Source organism: Homalodisca vitripennis, chromosome 2, assembly GCF_021130785.1.
Source record: "Homalodisca vitripennis isolate AUS2020 chromosome 2, UT_GWSS_2.1, whole genome shotgun sequence".
Lineage (NCBI taxonomy): Eukaryota > Metazoa > Arthropoda > Insecta > Hemiptera > Cicadellidae > Homalodisca > Homalodisca vitripennis.
In genome coordinates this window covers 41,080,576-41,101,500 of record NC_060208.1, presented here as the reverse complement: position 1 = coordinate 41,101,500, position 20,925 = coordinate 41,080,576, and the positions used below count along the sequence as shown (strand labels likewise).

The following is a 20,925-nucleotide window of genomic DNA, read 5'->3' as shown; positions in this document are numbered from 1 at the left end:
AGTGTTACTGTTTTCTTGTTTTCACTTAACGATGGCAAATGTCCGCAAAAATCCTGTACCCATATTTACCCAGAATCTTTAGTTTATTAAGAAGTTAGGTAATGCACTGGTGTACTAGTAGAGGTTTGATGCTGACCTTGTGGGCTTATACAGGTTAAGATACTAATTTGCAAGTTTAAAATCGATTTCTATTTATAGACAGTTCATAAACAAATTAAAATAAACTCTTAATGAAGACTTTTTAGTGACTTCATGATATAAAAAATTTATAAGATTGGTGGTAACTCAAAATAAACCTTGAAAGTTAACTTTGTTAGAATTTTTGAAAACATTTCCATGGTCTTATACTTATTGAATTATATTGTTCTTTGAAATGTTAATTGCACCATAAGTCACAGTGTAATTGCTATGTTTTTGCAGCATGCTCTGATTAAGTTTCTTTCTGTATTTATGACAGGATGTTTAGGAACCCTAATTGCATTTAGTTCTGAAAGGATCTTTGTGTTTGCATCTGGAGTAACAGGATTTGCAGGATGGGTGATGTGGGTTGGTGCCGCCTCCTGCCGAGATTGGAGGGATAGTGGGTTATATCTCAGTCATGTTACCTTGGAAGAATGGCAGGCCAGCTCTATCCAGCCTCTCCAGTAAAGCAGCCAGGGGCAGCACTCCCTCATGTCCAGGCCCGCAACAGCGTTTAACACTAAGTGAGTTCCTCTCACTCCAATAGTCATCCTCTGCAGTAGACAAGACCTATAGATCCACCCCTAACATCTCAACAATTTTGGTTAGTTATGTGCCATTCCTGGACATTGATTTCATTGCCCAGAAATAATTGACACGTTAGATTTTACTGCGTCCAGTAGGTTTAATTGGAAAGTATTTAACTGGAAAGTTGCTGGATAACTATTACACAAGTGATTTTTGCCACTTAAAAATTCAAGTCACTTGTCACAAAGTGGTGTGACATTAAATATTTTTCTTAATTCAAAACATTTTATTTGTTCACCTTTAATAATAACAAAATGGACCCAATTAAATAAGGGGTAATTGTCATTGTGCAATTTTGTGTTGGTAATAATCTATTAATAACACTCACAGCTGTTGTGCAATCTCAGATTGATGAGTACTTGAATTTGATCGGTGTGCGTTGGATACTTCCTCCTAATCCAAAGTATTGAAGATAACTTAAATGATAAGCCAATTGTTTTATCTATGTATATAATATTTAGATGATATTACCTGTTCCTGTATAATATTGTTTCTGTATGGTGACCTAAGGAATAAACTAACACAGGTAATTAATTTGGTTTGAATGAATACAATTATGGATTTGTAATGAAAATATGTATTAGTTTCTATGGAAATAACGTTATATGGTTTATTAAAGTAATATAGAAAAGAAAATTGCACAAACATATGTTAGATATTCAAAAATTATTAATATTGAAATTCAATAATGGGATATCAAAGAAAACCAGTATTATATTGCTACGTTTAATAAAACAGGCATTTAATATGTTGGTAAGAACATTACATGGGCTAAAGTAGCTGAAAATTTCAATATTTTTTGTCCAATATTTCTAATTTTTAGTTCAATAATGTAATATCAGCTGGAGAAAAGTTAAAAAAATAATTTTAAGAGGAATTCACAAATAAATCATTGTGCTGCAGTATTTTGGTGGTAAAAGAACCAATATGTTTATTTATAGACATTTTAGTATTATATTATGTAGAAACTGAAATTGGATATAGTATTTATTTCTTTTTTGGGTAAAGTTTAATTGAGTGATTTTATAATAGAACATGTCATTGCAGTTACATATAATGGGCATAAAGCATTCATTTGTAATAAACAACTGCATAATGGTTTGTTTACTTTATTGGAGTGGTTTCTTCTAAACTATTTTCTTTGACTTGTATTTTTAGGGATATTTTACTTTGAAATATTTAAAATGCAAATTGAGCTGAAGCGAATGGTCATTAAATTTTAGTTTTAAAAATAACTAACTGTTCATTGCCTATTTTAACACCTCATTATTAAGTAATTAATAAAATCACATAACATTCATTATTCTAGAATATTTTTCTACATTAGGTATAGCTATATAACTGAATTTATGTAGTAAGAGTTTGAATGATCAATTGGACTATTACCTTTATTATTAACCAGTGACTGGTCAGGCAATAGCAAAGATTGAGGAAATGCTGAACAAAGTCTGTTGGTTTTGATGTGATTCAGTTCATCCCTGAAAACATCTCGATAAAATATTTAGAAAAGAAATATATTATTCATATTTTGAATAAGCAGTGGGAAGTAAATATTAGAATAAATATTTCTCATTTAAATAATATTGGATGCAGAAAGTAAAGAAACCAGGCTGTTTTCCTTAATGATAAACTATTGATATTTTGAATATAAATTAATGCTTTAGACAAATTTAGGTTTAAATCAATTTTGTTAACTTTCCATGTGTACAAGGGAAAACAGATGAGAAAAGAAATGGAGGAAAGAGTAGCAGTAACTGGGAAAATTTTGAATATTTCACGAACTGGGATTTAGTAGATGAATCATAAAAAGCCAACGAAACCAAAATACAGATCAGCCAAGTAAATTTTAGAGAATGGAAAAAAACCTTAATTTTACTGCTATTGATTTTTCAATTGGTAATCTATATTTTATGAGTGTTTTAAGTTATGCATGCTCTAAGAATCATATTAAATCGAGAAATTCTTACAGTGGAGTTCAAGGTGGATGTAAATTTAAAAATAACTTAACTTTTATTAAAAACTAAGTTTATTTTTACTTAATTTAAGTAACAAAATTTTGTTATAAGATTATCTTTAACTTCACCATTTGAAAAATTAAACATACCATACAGGGTTATGGAACTTGTGAATCCTCACTTTTTTAATATGAACATTGATTGGTGAGAATTTAGAGTTCATAAGACATTTGGCAAAGTTGCTACTCTAGAAGGCTGTTTTATACACAGGATGAATGGGACAGAACCAAACAGCCTTGTATCAGCAGTGCTGATGTTCAACTGGGTAGAGTACTCTGTGTTCTGCTCCATGCTGCTGCTCTCTCTGCTGATCGGAGTGTACTACGGTTGGTGTAAAAGACAGGACACAGTGGCTGAGTACATGCTGGGAGGCAAAAACATGTCGGTCTTCCCTGTCACCCTATCTTTAGTTGCAAGGTTAGTTAAGTTTGTTGAAGCATTATTTTTATTTGAAGAACTAGTAGTTAAAATAAATAATTATGAAGTTAGTTTAACTAATTAAATCTTGTGGTACCAAAGATTTATATTTCTTTGCATAATCTTTCACATAGCGTGTTATTAAACATTTTGCGGTTGCTTTATGTTTCAATATTTTACAACCAAAATTTTGTTTGATGTATGAACATTGCGCTATTCTCATCTCTCATACCACCCATAGTCATTCCCATTGGATAAATAAATATTATATGGTTTTGATATAACATAATCGTTTCATCTTCACAGTTTTGATTACTTTTAATTGATTCCTTCCCCATTTTCCTTACCTTCCCTTTCAGGCAAACCGACAACTAATTAATCATTTAGCGTACCTGGCACATCAAGGGGCTGTTTCTTATAAACATCATTTGATTCAGTCAGTATGGCAACAGTACATGCAGCTATACTTACAACCATAATCTGTTAACAACAGTATTAAACATTGCATGGTAATGTTGCCTTGTTAACTTTTAGGAATTTAAGCGCAAAAACTGAATTAATCACCCTATTTTATTTTAACATTATTGATAATACAAATGTTCTTAACATATGGTGGAATAAAAGTTTGAGTTATCCTAGATTCAAATAAAAAAATATATGATGCTGGAAAGCAGGACTGCTGTAAATTTAATCAGTGAGCAAGAGGTGTTATGAACTGTAAATAGCTTCAGTTCCAGAGCAGACTGTGTTATCTAACAGAACTGTGTAACTGTGTAAATAATGGGTTGCAGTTTGAACACCTGTGATCTAGTTAAATAAGTAAGATTTGTCCTTATGTTTTAGAATGTTCACAGTCTAAATGGACCCAATCTATGCTCTATTAGTGTTTACAGTTAGTTTTAAATGTTAACCAGAATTTATTTGACTTTGAAAAATATACGTGAGGTAATTTAGACATTTAAGTTACTGAAAACAGTTTATTGTTTGTTAATTGTGCATAATAAATTTTATACTGAATAAACCTAATTTTGGTATTATTTCAAGTTTTAGTAAAAGTAAAGGTTAAATAAGATGATTTTTATAAATCACATTTTGTATAATTGTTTTATTGTTTAGGTTAGGAATGAACTTAAGTTTTGTACAGGCTATGTAAAACGTGTTTATTTTATGGGAACCTTAAACAAAATAGTACTATTCAACATTTTTTAACAAGTTTTTCACTTATCAGAGTGCAGCTGAGTTTCTTACGAGTAAGAAATCAGATTCAGAATAAACATAACTAAAGCGGTTAAGAAAATACAGAGTGATCCGAAAATTTTTTGCCAGTGAGTTCCTTTCAACTAGCCAAAATGATGTATGACTTGCCTGTATTGTGATTTGATATATTGATTTGTATGTTTATATTTAAAGATTTTGAGATTTGATCCCTCGCTGTACATATATCCCTCCCTGACCTTGTATTGGATTTTATGGACATATTTTCAATGGATTTCCTATGCACGATTTATGGGGAAATCATTTTGTTTTATGTCACTACTCTAAACCGTTCTCCTGCTACGCATGCCGGACAGATGACCTGTCTGATCCTGTATAAATCGTATTATTTTGTTTGCAGCTATGTTTCAGGTGTGACACTGATTGGTTTTCCAGCTGAGGTCTACACGTATGGAACTCAGTTCTACGCAATCATATTCACTGATCTTGCCATGTACTTCATTGTTAATTATCTTTATCTACCTGTGTTTTACAATCTTCAGATGAACTCTCTGTATGAAGTAAGTAAATGTAATTAAAATCGAGTTTTTTTTACAAAAGAAGGTGTGTAAATCTTCATTTATAAAATAAGAACTAGTAGATTTAGGACTGTGCATATTTGTAATTTTACAAAAAACCCCTTTTAACATGTGTTTTCTTTTCAGTATTTGGAGCTAAGGTTTAATAAATTCACTAGGACTCTTGCTTCTCTGATTTTCGCAATATCGTTGGTAAGTGCAATGTTTTTGTTACAGTTTTTTATTAACTTGGCTCTATAATAAGTAAGTTTTTTATGTAATTTTAGTTGATAAATCTAAGGAAAATTTAAATGATGTGTAAAAAAGATGGATTTCTTTCTTTTATTAGATTTCCTGTTACCAGGTTTGCTTCAGCACCTGGTAGGATTGTATTATACTTGCCTTAACATTAGTTTTGACTGAGTAATACTCATGTACAATAAAAAAATGTTTTAAAGAAAAATGTTTAAAAAAAGGTACAAATAATCAACTGACCCTGGCTTATTGTTATTAAACATTTTTTTGAGAAAATGGAGTTGAATGTTCCTTCCATTTGGTGGAGTGCTGGAAGACAAAGTGACAGGATGACTGTTGTGGGGTAACTTTGGATTTGATGAGAAAAGTCTTAGTTTTAACACCTCCAGAACATGCTCAAGAGAGGTTATACTTTAGGAACTCCTTGTATATAAATATAATATTGTAAATGTTAATCTGTTTTAACTTTAATTGTTATACACCTAAAACTATTTCATTACTTAATTTGTTAAGCTTATAAATTAAGAAATGCTGATTTTTACTTTTTGAACTAATTAGACTTAATGTTATTAGCATGCACATTGTTTGAAATATTTGGATTTTTTGTTCATTTATAATTGTTTTAATTTTTAGATAATCTTTCTACCTGTGGTAATATATGTTCCTGCCTTAGCCTTCAATCAAGGTTGGTTTTTATATAGCTTGTAATTAATAAACTTGTTAGTGTATAATTAAATTTAAAGACTAATTTTACAATCTTATATCCATATGATTGGTTATTTACATATAAACAATTTTATTGCATTTTCTGAACTCCAGCCAAAGGTATGGTATTATTTAAAGTCTCTGCTCCCTAAGATAAGTATAATACTAACCTAGGTCACAGAGAGTTATATAACAGTAGAACTATAGAACACAATGTAAACATTCTGAGTCCCTGTGATGTAGATATAATTGTAGTTGCAGATGTACAATTTTACTGTGCAGACTAAGGGTTGTCCTTTGTATCCAACATTCCTGGGTAGTATTAAAAAATGTTTTTTTATTCACAGAATAAATATTGTACAATGTTTTACACTGTTAAAACACGTATAAACATCTCAAATATAATTGCTAAGTAGAACTTGCAAGATTCCAACTTTTCTTACAAAAAGAAAGAATCTGTTTTAGTAATGAATATCACCAGTAGGGTATTTTTTATCCTTAGTTTAGTAATATCACAATCTGAAACACTATAGCCAATGCAGTGTGTTAAAGCATACCATGAACACGTAATGCAGATAGAGATTAATTAAAGGCATGCAAGACATTGTAACTGATTAAGCACCAGCCTTACTTTCTTGTTCAGGGGAGAAAAGCTTTGCCCCCATTTTATACAAGTCATTACTTCCTTTTGAAAGACCACCAAACAAGAGCTGCAAAGATATGTGATAGCCTTTTTGACATAAGTATTTATACGGTATAGTTATGAAAAATCAAAATATTATAATACTAAAATTAATTCAGACACTTACTTGAAATCTCAAAAATGTGTTTTCAGTGGCAGGAGTATCAGTCCATGTAATCTCACCTGTTGTAACTTTGATATGCATCTTCTACACATCATTTGTAAGTATTTAAACAACATGAATTTTTTACACATTTTATTATGGTGATTAAAAGTAATAATGTTGGCGATTAATTATAATTAATACTTAAATTAGTAGTTAATTTTCAAATTTTTGATCAGATTATTTTTTTGTTTGAAGCAGTCTTATAATATTTAAAAATTCTGTATCAGTTCTTTATGCTAAATATGTGCAATATTTATTATTCTTCTATATAAAATTAATGACTCATGTATTCATTAATTAATGTGTCTAAAGGTTGTGGCACTGCCGAATAATACACATCTGTATCTAAGTCTCAAAAGCAAATAAATAAAAATAAACAGAGGAAGATAATAATTAAAGGGTAATATACAGAACATTTAAAAACAGTTCACAGTACAACATAAAATTTAAATGGGAGAACAAAATCATGAACAATAAAGGTGACACCAATTTAGCGCACCTGGAGGAACTAATGGCCTACAGTATAAAATTTTGTAAATATACTTAACGATTATTGATTATACAACTAAACCACTTACTACCTGGGCTAAATACAGATATCACAGAAAGTTCAAGTTTGGCACACAGAAGCCTTATGGCATAAACTGAAAAAAAGTATTTTCAAAACAATTAAACAATTATAGGGCTTGAAATGGGTTTGCAACCCCTAGAAAATTGTGTATTTTGTTTCTAAACTTGTCAATGTCATAGAAAAATTAAACTTGAAATTGACTTGACACCATATGCTTACAACAGACAAATACAAATTTTTCTTGTAGATCAACCATGATACACAGGAAATCCAATATCCAAATGCAAACCCTAGAATAACTAAATTTTTGTTTTCTAATAACCTGATTTCCTAGAAATACGTAATTTGACACAATATACCTATTGACTTACAAAGAAAAACAAAAAATTTTCAAGACCAAACACCGTTAGGGGTTAAAAAAGATTGCAAGCCTAAGAAGTATATTATTGTTTTTCAACTTTCCAATTTTCTACAACGATGAAACTTGGCACAAATGTGCTCACACTCTCAAAAGAAAAAGAAAAGGTTTTTATTGCAGATAAACCACCCATAGGGGCTAAAGTAAAGTTGGAACCCCTAGAAGAACTACATTTCTGTTTTCCGTCTGACGTCCTAGAAAAATGAAATTTGTCACACATGTATCTCATGACTTATAAAGAAAAAAAAAGTATTTTCATGAAGATTATTCCACCCACAGGGCTTAAAAAGGGTTCCAACTCCTAGAAAAACCATATTTTTGTTTTTCAAATTCCCACAATCCTAGAATGATGAAATTTTAAATAAACATCGCTTAAGCTCTCTACACAAAGTAAAAAATTTTCATGAAACTATGGGAAGAATAATTAGGTCTGCAACCCCTAGAAGAACTATATATTTTGATTTCAACTTCCTGGAAAGTTGACACACGTGTATTACACATTTAACAGACTACCGGCACTGGAAGTACTACAGACTGGAAGTAGATTACAATGGCCGGAATTAGAAATATTTTGACCAAAGTACATGTTTCAGACCAATATAGGTATTTATATAATTTCTTAATCGAGGCAACAGTATAAACCCTACTTCAGACTGTTGAAAATACTTGGAAATTCTTGAGCCCGGAACTAGATGGTAATGGCCAGAAGTAGACTCTTTCACAAATGAACATTTTACAGACCTGTGTATATATTTTCTTGATCAGGGCAACAGTGTCTATGGCCCTGGAATTACCTTAGACTGGAAGTTAATCACAATGACTGGAAATAAACTCTTTAGCTGTGTTAGTGAAGCCTATCACTTGAGGGGCTGGAAAAAATGTATTTCTACCTATCTGCCTGTGTATCCTCATGATATATTGAGGCCAAACTGACGTAGAATTAAAATTTTGCATGAAGCTGCATTTCTATACAAGCAACATCGAGTTTGATGATAGTGCAAGTCATCCATGGGATTTTGCCTAGGATTAGTTAACATTTTAACTTTGGGAGTATGGGTAAACCGTAACGAAAATGAGGAAATCACAGAATAAATCAATGGTAAACAAACTGAGTAAAACCATATGACATTTTAACATGTGACATAGTAACAAATGTAATAATTATAGACTTTAAAGCTTGCATACAACCTCATTGAATTATATGATACATGCTGTGAAATACACCTAACAAATTTAAATTGTTCCAGGGAGGTTTGAAAGCCGTTGTGTGGACTGATGCACTGCAAAGTTTATTTATTTTAGGATCTACCATATTTGTAGTCATTCTAGGGCTCAAGAAGGTTGGTAGCATTTCTGAAGTCATTAGAATAAACGAGGAGGGTGGGAGACTCGAGTTATTCAAGTAAGTTTTACTCTAACAATAAATATTTTTTATTCATATTAGACAACAATAATTTTAAGTGAATATTACAATTTACAGTAAGTATTAGCTATTATTTTGAAAATTAATACATTGCAAGTATTTAGATAAGCTACTTAACTCATAAGCATATATTTTAGTACCTTTTTAACTTAAGTAGTCTTAAAAAATAAAAATTTATGCATTAGGAATTCTTTTATGAGAATACGTTTTTATAATGAATTAACTGGCATCAGTTTTAATGTCACATCACATGATTTTGGACGATCTGGCACGTAATCTGAGTTCGGAAAAGTATCGTTTGGGAATTCCCCTAGCCATCAATGCAGGTTTCGCTAGCCCCGGACTTCTAGCAAAAAAAGAAAAAACATCTCTCGAAATATTACCCAAATTCAAGCTCTGATCATGTGAAATGTTCATGAAGGTTAACTTTAACTTTGGTGCTACTAGTAACATATTTATGATAACCTAATCTAAACCTACTTATATCGCGTAATAACAAGTAATATATAGGGAAAGAGTGACTTCCATATAACTTCAAAGTACCTTTTGTTTATTTATAATTTTGTTTTTGAATTTTAAATGTAATTTTATGATTTGTTTGTTGCGTAACAACATCAACTTTATTGATTAGAATTACACTACAAAAGCTTGAACAACCTGAATTTTGTTATTGTTCATGAAGGTAATCTGATTATTCTAAATAGTTCGCTACATTGTTGTGTACTCTTACACAGAAATGTCACAGCTTTGGGGATTGTGGCACTGCAAAAGCTTGAACAACCTGAATTTTGTTATTGTTCATGAAGGTAATCTGATTATTCTAAATAGTTCGCTACATTGTTGTGTACTCTTACACAGAAATGTCACAGCTTTGGGGATTGTGGCACTGCAAAAGCTTGAACAACCTGAATTTTGTTATTGTTCATGAAGGTAATCTGATTATTCTAAATAGTTCGCTACATTGTTGTGTACTCTTACACAGAAATGTCACAGCTTTGGGGATTGTGGCACTGCAAAAGCTTGAACAACCTGAATTTTGTTATTGTTCATGAAGGTAATCTGATTATTCTAAATAGTTCGCTACATTGTTGTGTACTCTTACACAGAAATGTCACAGCTTTGGGGATTGTGGCACTGCAAAAGCACTTACACAAGTTTATTACATATCACTTAGTCATAGTCATAGTCATAGTCATAGATCTTTATTCAAAGCTGTAATATTGTAAATACAGTCAGAATAGTACTTTACTGCTTTCTACTAAAAGATTTGGAAATTATGATACTGGAGCTTTGACAAATTGTATATTATTGTTTAGTGGTTATTTTTACCTACATAAAGAAATAAATTAGAATATATGTTTAAAAACGAATACACACATTAAATAATATGTGCCATGGGTAACAGCCAATAATTAATAAGTAAATCATTAGTACCTGGATTGGTGTTTTACTTTGCGTTTTAAAACGTGTAAAGCACAATGATTGCAAATGTTAAATTTGACTAACAATGACAAAGACGGAGATACAAGTAAGTGTTACATACTTGGACCGTGTTAGTGACATGACCTTCGATCACTTTGCTTGTTCATATCCAACAACAGTGTGTTAACTAGATATGTTTGATTTGGTGGTAACTACTGAAATCCACAGGTTCTGGTCCTTGTAGTGAATTTAAACTTATTTATTAAAAACTCCATTTTTGCACGTCCACAAAAATCTTTTTGTTACTAATGTAATAGATTGTCACTTCGATTAAACTCATAGATATGTGAATTTCCATAGTGATGCTCTTTAAGATAATCTCCATCTTAATCCTTAGCATGAACCCTAGCCCTTTTGAGCGCAACACATTTTGGACCATTGCATTTGGCTCGATCTTCATATGGATCCCTCAGCTGGCGGTTCACCCTAGTGCTATGCAGAGATTCATTGCCGTCTCTTCATTCAAGAAGGCTAAAGCGTGAGTGTATAAACAGCTGAATACTTTTTCTTAAAAATTGTGAGTTTTAATATATTTTAGATGTAAGTGAATAAAAACATTGTTAAACAAAATCTTCCTCTTATGATATTACAAACTTTAAAAATTGGGCTTTAAAAGTATATAAGACAATTTTTCCACAAACTGTGGCTCTACGAAAGAGTTATATCTATTATAACCTGGTTTGATAAGGAATTAATTTTTTTGAACTCAATATTCAGATTTATTGAGATTCAGAGAATTATTTTCCAAGTCCTTTGTTAGGTTACTCTGCTAGCCTAATACAGAGTGAGTGGAAATATCTTTATAGAAGAAAACCTCTTTTCCAACTGGCATTATAATCACACTTAATTGCAAGTGTTATAATTATGTTAAATTTTTTTCAGTGTGATGTTTTGGTCAGTGATCGGGTTTCTGACAATTTATGGACTTGTTCTCATCATTGGCCTCTTGCTCTATGCCACTTACCATGACTGCGATCCAGTTGCATCTGGGGTGATTATTTTGGCTTTTAGATACATATTTCTACAGGATAGTTTTATTGTTGAAATATTTGTTTCAATGGAAATATTAGCAGTATGAGGGGGTTTTGAATTTTCAAGGAACACAAATACTTATTACTCTCAGTCTTAGCAGCCAACTATGAACAGTTATGAACTACAAATATTATAATCAAACATGCTTCAGTTTAACAATAAAATTCACTAGTAAAAACTGTTTAGTGATACTTCTGTGTTTTCTCTTTTTGTGTGGTTTTGACAAGGATATAAACTGGTAAACAAAAAAGACTGCCCATTCTAGTTTGCAAAACGTTTTATAGTAAATCGCTGAGTTGGTTATGGAGTTAATTGAGCAACACAAATCCATGCAATGTGGTCAGATATTTCCTGTCCAAGCAGCTGTACTGCAAGATGTTCTCAATATTATTTAATTCAGTGTGTGAATATTTTGAGGAATTTGGCCCTAGCACGGATGACTATGCATTAAAATTTTATCAGTTAGAGCTACTTAGCATAAAATGTTTGAATCCATGATATTTTAGCGTGATATTGAAAGAAATAGGTTTAAAAGTTGTTTCATATTTTTATTATAATTTATTATTGTACTTGAGTCACAAATTCTGACATCCAAAGCAACCAAATATAATCCACAAACCCTGTGTAGTCTGTAGCATGAATAAGTACTGTCCTTTACTTGTCTTTGGATGCAAAAATTATGTATACAAACAGAATTTTCTTTAATCTTTTAACCTCTAGTTCTTGACCATGTCTCTTTAATGACCTTCCATAATATATGATTTGATTATGCCAAAGTGAATATTTATAGAGACAATATGAACAAAGAGATTGTTGGTGGCAGGAAAATCCCCCCTGTGGCTTTGGATGCAGCCATTTGTCAGCTAAACATCATAACAGAGTTTCAGATGATAAAAGTGGGAAATTTTAACTTTAGGACACAGTGAAGGTGTCAATAATTTTGTCAATTTATGCCATAAAACTCTTTAGTGTCAATAAAAGACTTCTTAATATATTTGAACAAGCCTCTCAAAGATAAAGAAAAACATATCAAAACAAAAATGTTACTGTATATTTTTGGGAAATTGTATTGAAATGTACTTTGTTTGTAACTGTTAATTCCGATATATCAGTACAACATTATACATTCCAGAAAAGTACATTTTTATATATATTGAATTAAAAAGGTTTTTGTTTAGTTATACTATGTATGCATTACTAAGAAAATTGTGGATTTAAACACTGTTGTAGGTAGTAGAAAAGACAGGACAGTTGGTACCCTATTATGTGATGGAAGTGGCACATGACTATCCTGGCCTCACAGGGCTCTTCATCTCTGGGGTTCTAAGTGCAGCTCTGAGGTAAATGTGTGATGGTACATAATGTAAATATTGCCTACAATTAGAAAATTCACATTGTACCAATGTTTAAATGGTTATTGTAACTCAATTTTTCAGTATTGTGTATGTTGTCAGCTCAATCTCATCTGGCCTGAACACTGTAGCTGGGACGATGTATGAAGATTTTGTCGTCTATGTGTTGAAAGGAGAGAAGCTGTCAGAGACTAGGCAGAATCTCGTCACCAAGATTCTTGTTCTTGTGTTGGGATTATTGTACATTCTTGGAGTCTTTGTCATTGAAAGATTGGGTGCTATATTTCAAGTAAGCTTTACTTTACCTTTCAATTAATAGTCAAAGGCTAGTTTATTTAGTTAAAAAAACAACATTTAAATGTGAATATTTTTTTTATACAATGTCAGAGTTTTTATGTTTTGATCAACAATATCAAACTATTATTCTTGAAGTACGAGGGTAGATAAAATGTTAACCTGATTTTTCCTTTGAAGAATCAATAGGTATTTCAAGATGAGGGGGCAGTTCACCAGACAAGACTGATTATTAGTAGCATCATGTCTGAGTAAGAGGTGCACAAATCTGTTGAGCAATGCATTATATCAAATTTTTCTGCAAGAGAGCGTAAAACTGCCAAAATTTTGTGGTAACTTACTGTAAAGTTTGCTAAAAAAAATACATTCAAGGACTTCGGTCTAAGACTGGCACAAACAGTTTTGCAATGGCATAGAGTCAGTGAACAAAAAGAGTCATGCACACCAATCTTGGAGCCAAGACGTGGTTTTTGGAGAAAAAGTTCTTGCTACAAGAAAAGACTCACCAAAATATCATAAAATATCATTTTCTCCATGAACAGTGTACAAATTAATGCTACTTACTACTCAAACTACTTGATTCTGTGAACTGAGCCTATCAGCAAAAAAGGCAAGATATGCTTATTTGAAACGCAATTCTGCTCCATGACACTGCTTGACCACAAATAGCTGCATTGACTGAGGAAAAACTGAACCAAAATCATTGATAAAAATTGAAAATGAGCTCTACAATCCCAGTCAACTTGTGTACTTCCACATGTTTGGGCCACGTAAAGAAGAATTAAGAGGTCACCACTTTTATGACAATAAAGGGATGGATATGTTTGTGCGTAAGTGGTTACAGATGCGACCAACTTTATTTTTTGATGACAAAATTAACACCAATTTGGTGGTAAAACTGTGTAAATAAAAGAAGAGAATATATAGAAATTTGAAATATGTTAAAAATTATATTTATTCTACAAATAAATGTTGTAAAAAAGAGAAGTCTAGTTAATATTTTATTTGCCAAGCATTAATCATAAGAAGCAGAAAAGTTTATTTATTCCTTCAGAGAAGGCTATGTATGCTTGGCTATACTCGGTTCTCTTTTTGGTTCAAAATCCTTACAAGGTATAATTCCATGGATTTGTTTAATTTTTGTAGTTTGTTTGAACAAGAATTTCTACATGTTGGCTATGTTGGATGGATTTATTGGTGTCTTAAATATACAAGCCACAAAAACATTATACCCTGGAATTATTAAGGAAACCAAACATAATATGTATCAAATTTGATGTTTTGCAGGGCAATATTAATAAACTAACATCAGACTTGTATATATGTGGATAGAAAACTAATTCATAATTATTTTACAGTGCAGTATCTGTCTTAAAGAGTCTGTGTTACAAAGATTTAAAAGGCAATAAAAAGTATGGAACATTTTTTATTGTAGCTAAACATTGGAATTTCCATTACACTACAACCAGCTCCACCCTTATTAGAGATGTGCTTTTGAGTCTTTCTGCATCAAATCAATCACTAATTGCTTTACAATAATACTAATTTATTTAGATTCTTTGACCTATATTCAAAATTCATTTAGTAAGGAGGGCTGGGTTAACTGGAATTTTTTCTTTCAGAAACCAAAGAAATATTATTCTCTTTCTAATCCCTACAGTAATGATGTGGAGATACCAACGTCCAAAAGATTTATGTAAATAATATGAATAAAGAGATGATTTGTAGGTAGAAAATGCCATTATGTAACTGCAAATGTGGATCACTAGGAATCATTTTTCAGCCAATCATCATACTCCACCCATTATAATAAATTTACCAGTCCTTTGGAGATATAGTTTTTCTTCCTGTGGAATCTGGTAACCAAATATCTCACTTCTATTTTTCCCTCTCTTGTTTGCAGGTCTGGACTTTGACAGGATTAGTCTCATACAGTGGAATACAGTTACAGAATCTGTTATAACCCTTTCATTTAATCTCGTTCTTGGCTCTAATGGCAAGCCTTAGAAAAAAATCAAATGAGTTTTTGGAAAACGTGTAGCACCTAATTTTGATTTGGACACAATCTTTAAGTAGTTTGAAAAAGATATTTATGAACCTTTTTAATACTTTACTAAATAGTAGCCTGATTATATGGTTTATATCATCGCAAGTCAATTGTCAAGATGGAGTTTATCATTAAAATTGTATTGTAGATGGTGCAAAGTTTGGTTGGTGCCACAAATGGAAGCTTAAGTGGTCTTTTCACACTGGGTATATTTTTCCCTCAAGCAAATGCTACGGTAAGTGTTTATAAAATTATTAGTATTAACTCTAACATTTCAAATTTAATCATCACTTTTTGTAGAGGCACATCATGTTTGGAGTTGAGATAATACTAAATCCATTCAACATTCTTGAAACCGGGTGATAAGTTCTTCACCTTCTGGTGAGTTGTTATTATCACTTTATAATCTCTCCCCATCTGAAGCTCATCAATGTTAAACTTTATAACTTGCATGTCATAGTTTTTCTTTCTCCTAACCTGTATATTTTTCCTCAATAGCGTGCCACAATTTCCTTTCTTTATATTGTTGCTTTTCCACTCCATAATAGGCTCGGTCTGTGGAGTGACTTCATAGAATTTTAAATTGTAAATTACTCTTAAACCTGAACAATAAATAATACCCTTTAGTAACAACTGAAAACACGAACATTGTGTCAGTACTGGAGAAAATAGTGTTTTATGATTTCATGATTTTATGAATGTTTCTTTAATCAAAGTTCAGCAACACATTGGGCAAATACATAGAAAACTAAAGAATAATTTTTAAATTAAACAATTAGAGTTTCACTTTGGAAATGTTGTATTTGTGATAACAGTTTTCAGGATGCTCTGTATAAATTACCTGAATGTTATATTGCATTTGTATGTTTTGCACTTTTAGCTGTGGTTATCGTAAACACTCTTAGTATATTGCAATTTATAATTTAATTCTTGATACTTTTAGTATCAGCTATGGTTTTTGTATATAATTGTGATAAACAATATTATAAAATATAATTTTCATTGAATCATAAATCACACTAGTTTTGTTAATTGTTATTGTTTTCACAGTTTCTTTTATTGGATTACACATTTATTATGCTGTTGTAATGAGATGTTACCAATTTGGATTGTAAAATTCTTTCTGTGATTTGTTGTAAAATATTTACAATTCTCTTTCTTTGTAGTATAAAATATAGTTTCATTGATATTATAATTTTGTACTACATTTGTATTTTTATCTATAATAATGTCTGCACTGGCTAGATAGATGTAGATGATGACGTATAATCAGATGATTGCTCTTTTGAATGGTCAATGTATTTGATTTTCCCCTCTAGATTGTAAGATATCACGTGATCGGGGCGATGACGTCATTTCGCCCCCAGCTGGCATTCCATAATGTGAATATGAGTGGTGGATCTTGAATTCGTTGCTCGTTTTGGGGCCGAGAACATGTCCGTTGTCCTTTCCTCTCTTTAAAACTATGAGAATTCATTAATAAACAAGGTACGGGTATTTATAGAATCCCCTTGATCCGCGTTCAATGAATTTCCTCTTTTGTGACCCTGGACAGATGTGGATTCTCATGTAATTGAATATTTCTACCCTTTGAAGCCAGAGTACTCTGAGTTTTAAATTTGCTGTACTATACTCTCATCTGTAAATGTCCCTACAGACAGTATGTGACAGTCGTTTGGGAGGATGGGTGAAGATCACTTTAGTGAGAAGCATCATTCCTTTAATCAACCCTCTTCTCTCTATGAACTCTTCCTCTTCCTAACCACATTTGTTCTTAACTTTCTAAAATGTTCTTTTGTCATATATTTTACAGTTGTATTTTATTTTAACTCCCGCTTATGAATTAAATGTTGTAATCAATGAATAATTTCACAGCAAAAAAGTTCACAAATTTGGTCCAAGTGAAATGGTTCTTTATTTAGTGAAGTTAAACCGTATAGTTCTGTAGAAGTTGGACATGTGCTTAAGATGTTGAATCTTACAAATTTAAACTTAGTTTTTCTCTGCAGGGTGCCATAGCTGGAACTCTGACCAGCCTTGTGGTTATGTCTATGGTGGTGTTCGGTGCGCAGGTCTACTCAGTGAGGGGCCTGTTGAGGTACCCTGGAAAGATGACAAGCGTGACCAACTGTTCGCCCGACCTCATTAAGAGCCTTCCATTCAAGTGAGTAGTGACATAGTTAAGGAATTTATTAAGAGTATTAAAGCCCTGTAACATTCAGTGCTTTAGTCATCGTTCAGTGATACAAAAAATCAGTAACACTACGTTTCAAGATCTGTAATCTGATCTCTTCTTCAGGTAAATAACTAACCTAACACATAATTACAAACTAAGTAAAAATAAACAAATCATACCAGAGCATTGTGACACGTGTAGTCAGGAATCATAACCACCATGTTGTGTGTCAACTTTACTAACTCTAAAACATGCACTTAATAAAAAACTAAACACAACACTAATTATTAAAACTGAACTACAGAAACAGGTCACAATAGGTCTGCATTCGCCGATCAACCACATACAACTGACCAGAGGACAATAGCAAATACATTAAATTGGCAGACCAACCAATCAGTCAACCATAAATCAAGATTGGGTCGCTTTGGTTGCCAATTCTGAAAAATGAACTAAAATGAAAACTAAAGTTATGAAACAGATTAGATATTTGTAATAAACCAATGCAGAGTCACAGTATGGTTTTAAGAAGGTCGTCTAGCATGAACCAATAATAAAAAAAGGTCCCACCCCTGTTCCCATCCAACGCTTTGGTATGATTTGTTTATTTTTACCTAGTTTGTAATTATGTATTAGGTTAGTTATTTACCTAAGAAGAGATCAGATTGCAGATCTCGAAACGTAGTGTTAGTGATTTTTTGTATCACTGAACAATGGCAAATGTCCAGAAAAATCCTGTTTTCTTCAAAATTCTTCCTTCCATTGTCAAAAACAAACTTCAAACAAAGAACAGTGATTTAGATTCATATTGCCAGTGGTAAAATTGTGATTACAAAAGTCTTGTGGTTCTATCAGTAAAATGACTGTCTTGCAACAGGTAGCATTGCAAATTTAAGATCATGCCAAAGAGAGCGGAAGACCGCTGAGCTATCCTTAGTGATCACTTAATGATCTTTAAGCTATCACCTGCTTGATGAAAGGGGACTAATTATTCGTTGTTGCAAACATCACTAGAAGAATTATAAATACAATAGAATAGAAATAAAAAGAAATAAAATAATTTTTTATTTGTCTTAAGGTTGTCTAAATTGTTTACAATTATTAACCTTCACCAATGTTTCAGTGCAACATCAAGGTGTGACACATACACTGGCATTGGGTCTCCAGTAATTGCCGACCCCTCTGTACCCTTGATCTTCCAGCTGTCCTATCTCTACTACTGCCTGCTGGGCATGGTGATCGTACTGGTAGTAGGGCTGGCGGTCTCATACATATCTGGCCCTACTGACGCTCGACACCTCGATCCCCAACTCTTTTCGCCACCAGTTCGCCATTTCTTACCTAAAAAGGGGATCAAGTCTATCCCTGAAAATGAAGAGTACAAACTTGTCAAAACTTCTGATATGGCAACAAACAATAATACAGATGGAAAAAGAAACTCAATATTATAAAAAAGTATTGTTCCAATTGTATATTTTAATGTAATTAAATTTAAGTTATGTATTAATTTAAATATGTATGTCTTGTTTAACTTTTTTTAAAGGAAATATTTTTAGAATGAAATAAACTTTAAGAAGTACTTGTACTTTTAATGTTGCTGGTATTATATTGATGTGTCTGGTTTTTATAAAATTAAGTTCTCTCTCAGAAAATAATTCAATAGCTTAAATAGTTAATAGTTATTGTGAATTTTGTGTGAATGTATTCAGTTATCTCACAGTGTAGAAAAATTGAAAGTTTTGACATTTTTTTCTTTAGAAGTAAGCTAAGAGTTTCATAAGAATAAATGGAATGAAAGGCTAAAATGATTTTGGAATGTCATTGGGTTGTATTTTTAACAGTGTTAATTTTTTAAAACTTCTGTCCTACATCAAACATTTTGAAATCTTCTAAACACCTGTAAGCTAAATTACTGTACCGCAAGAACTGTAAAATACAAATGAGGACACCAATCCTCTTCTAGGAAGGGGGATGGAGGATGGGTCGGAGATGTTCTGAGAAAGCCCACAGATAGACTTTTTCTAAACAAAACGATAACATGTAGTTTGTTTTGGTTTTACAAGATTCCTTTTTCAGTGGAAAAATAAATAAAAGATAACAAGAGCTAATAGCCTAGACCTTTTCTTGGGAATAGAGTTATAACCTTGGAGATTGCAGTGAATATAACACCTACATTTGTTTCACAATTAATTAATTTGGTTAATTAATTATCCCTATCCAACTGAGTTTTGTATCTCCAATTTATTGAATGTTGGTATTTACTAAATTCCTAACATTTCGAATTTTCAAACAAATATTTAACTTTAGTGATATTTATTTATATAACATGTTTGCCACAATTTCTTTAGGAATAATAAAAAAAAACAGAGATCAAGATATTATTTCTCAATTTAAATAATCGTTTATATCTTAAATAACCAGGGTGCGCACAAGGTACTCTGGCACCCTAAATAAAATACTCTATTGCCAACCTCTAACACCAATAAAATTTAGCACTTACATTTAATACGCATTAAATTTATAGTAATTGTCTGATATAAAACATATTAACTAGCTTTGTTAGAATAATTACAAAACCAATGGAATTTGTATTCTGCAATAGAAATTGTCTGTTAAAAGATTGTATAAATGAAATTCTTCTTTGAAAGTTGTAAAATAACCGTTATATAATAAGGCCAATGGGGAAAGAAAAGATGCATTACCTCCCTCCCTACTCCGAACTTTTACTTCTTAAATTCATTTGATGCAACTACTTTACTGAATGGGCATAATGGTTTAGATTTTTGTCAATGTAAACAAATTTGTTTCAATATAATTTCATTGTATGAAAGAGTTTGTTTGTAAATCTTCTTAACCAAAGTTTACTTAATTATTGTGCCTACATTATACATTTGCCTGTTGTTCTTTTTGCTGTCATGATTGTGTTATTATTTATTAATTTTAACTAGAACACAGCAATTAAATGACTATTTAAAATTTCAAACCTGGTTTCTTAGACTTCAATTCTCTTCAGTATATGACTTATGTGTTTACTGTTTTTTATTTAAAGAATATAAAGAATACTATTAAAGTTAGTACAGTGGAGTCCCGCTAATCCGAACACGTGTAATCCGAACGTCGGTTAATCCGAACAGGTCCAGGAGGAATTATTTATAACGATAATGAACAGTTATAGGAACTAATTACATAAAAAATGAAAATGGGTGCATCATTTCGTACATAAACAAAGAAAACTTTAATTAAATAGACATACTGTACAGTATTTTATTAAGACAAATTGTGTACGGTACAGTACATAAATAATGAAGTTAAATAAAGTATCAAATTGAAACTTATAGGTTAAGTATGAG

General features: G+C 31.5%; 1 protein-coding gene across 1 annotated transcript; it reads left to right on the top strand.

Annotated features, from left to right (window-relative positions):
* The first annotated feature begins 1,177 nt into the window (after nucleotides 1-1,177).
* On the top strand, nucleotides 1,178-19,380 carry LOC124353831 (sodium-coupled monocarboxylate transporter 1-like). The gene is made up of 14 exons (XM_046803851.1): nucleotides 1,178-1,294; nucleotides 2,994-3,200; nucleotides 4,816-4,975; nucleotides 5,120-5,185; nucleotides 5,861-5,912; nucleotides 6,768-6,835; nucleotides 9,017-9,171; nucleotides 11,012-11,152; nucleotides 11,557-11,665; nucleotides 12,937-13,046; nucleotides 13,161-13,347; nucleotides 15,548-15,634; nucleotides 17,409-17,563; nucleotides 18,699-19,380. Exons 2-14 carry the CDS (start codon nucleotides 2,995-2,997, stop codon nucleotides 19,024-19,026), a joined length of 1,824 nt encoding a protein of 607 aa, XP_046659807.1. The 5' UTR covers nucleotides 1,178-1,294; nucleotide 2,994; the 3' UTR covers nucleotides 19,027-19,380.
* Nucleotides 19,381-20,925: the final 1,545 nt, after the last annotated feature.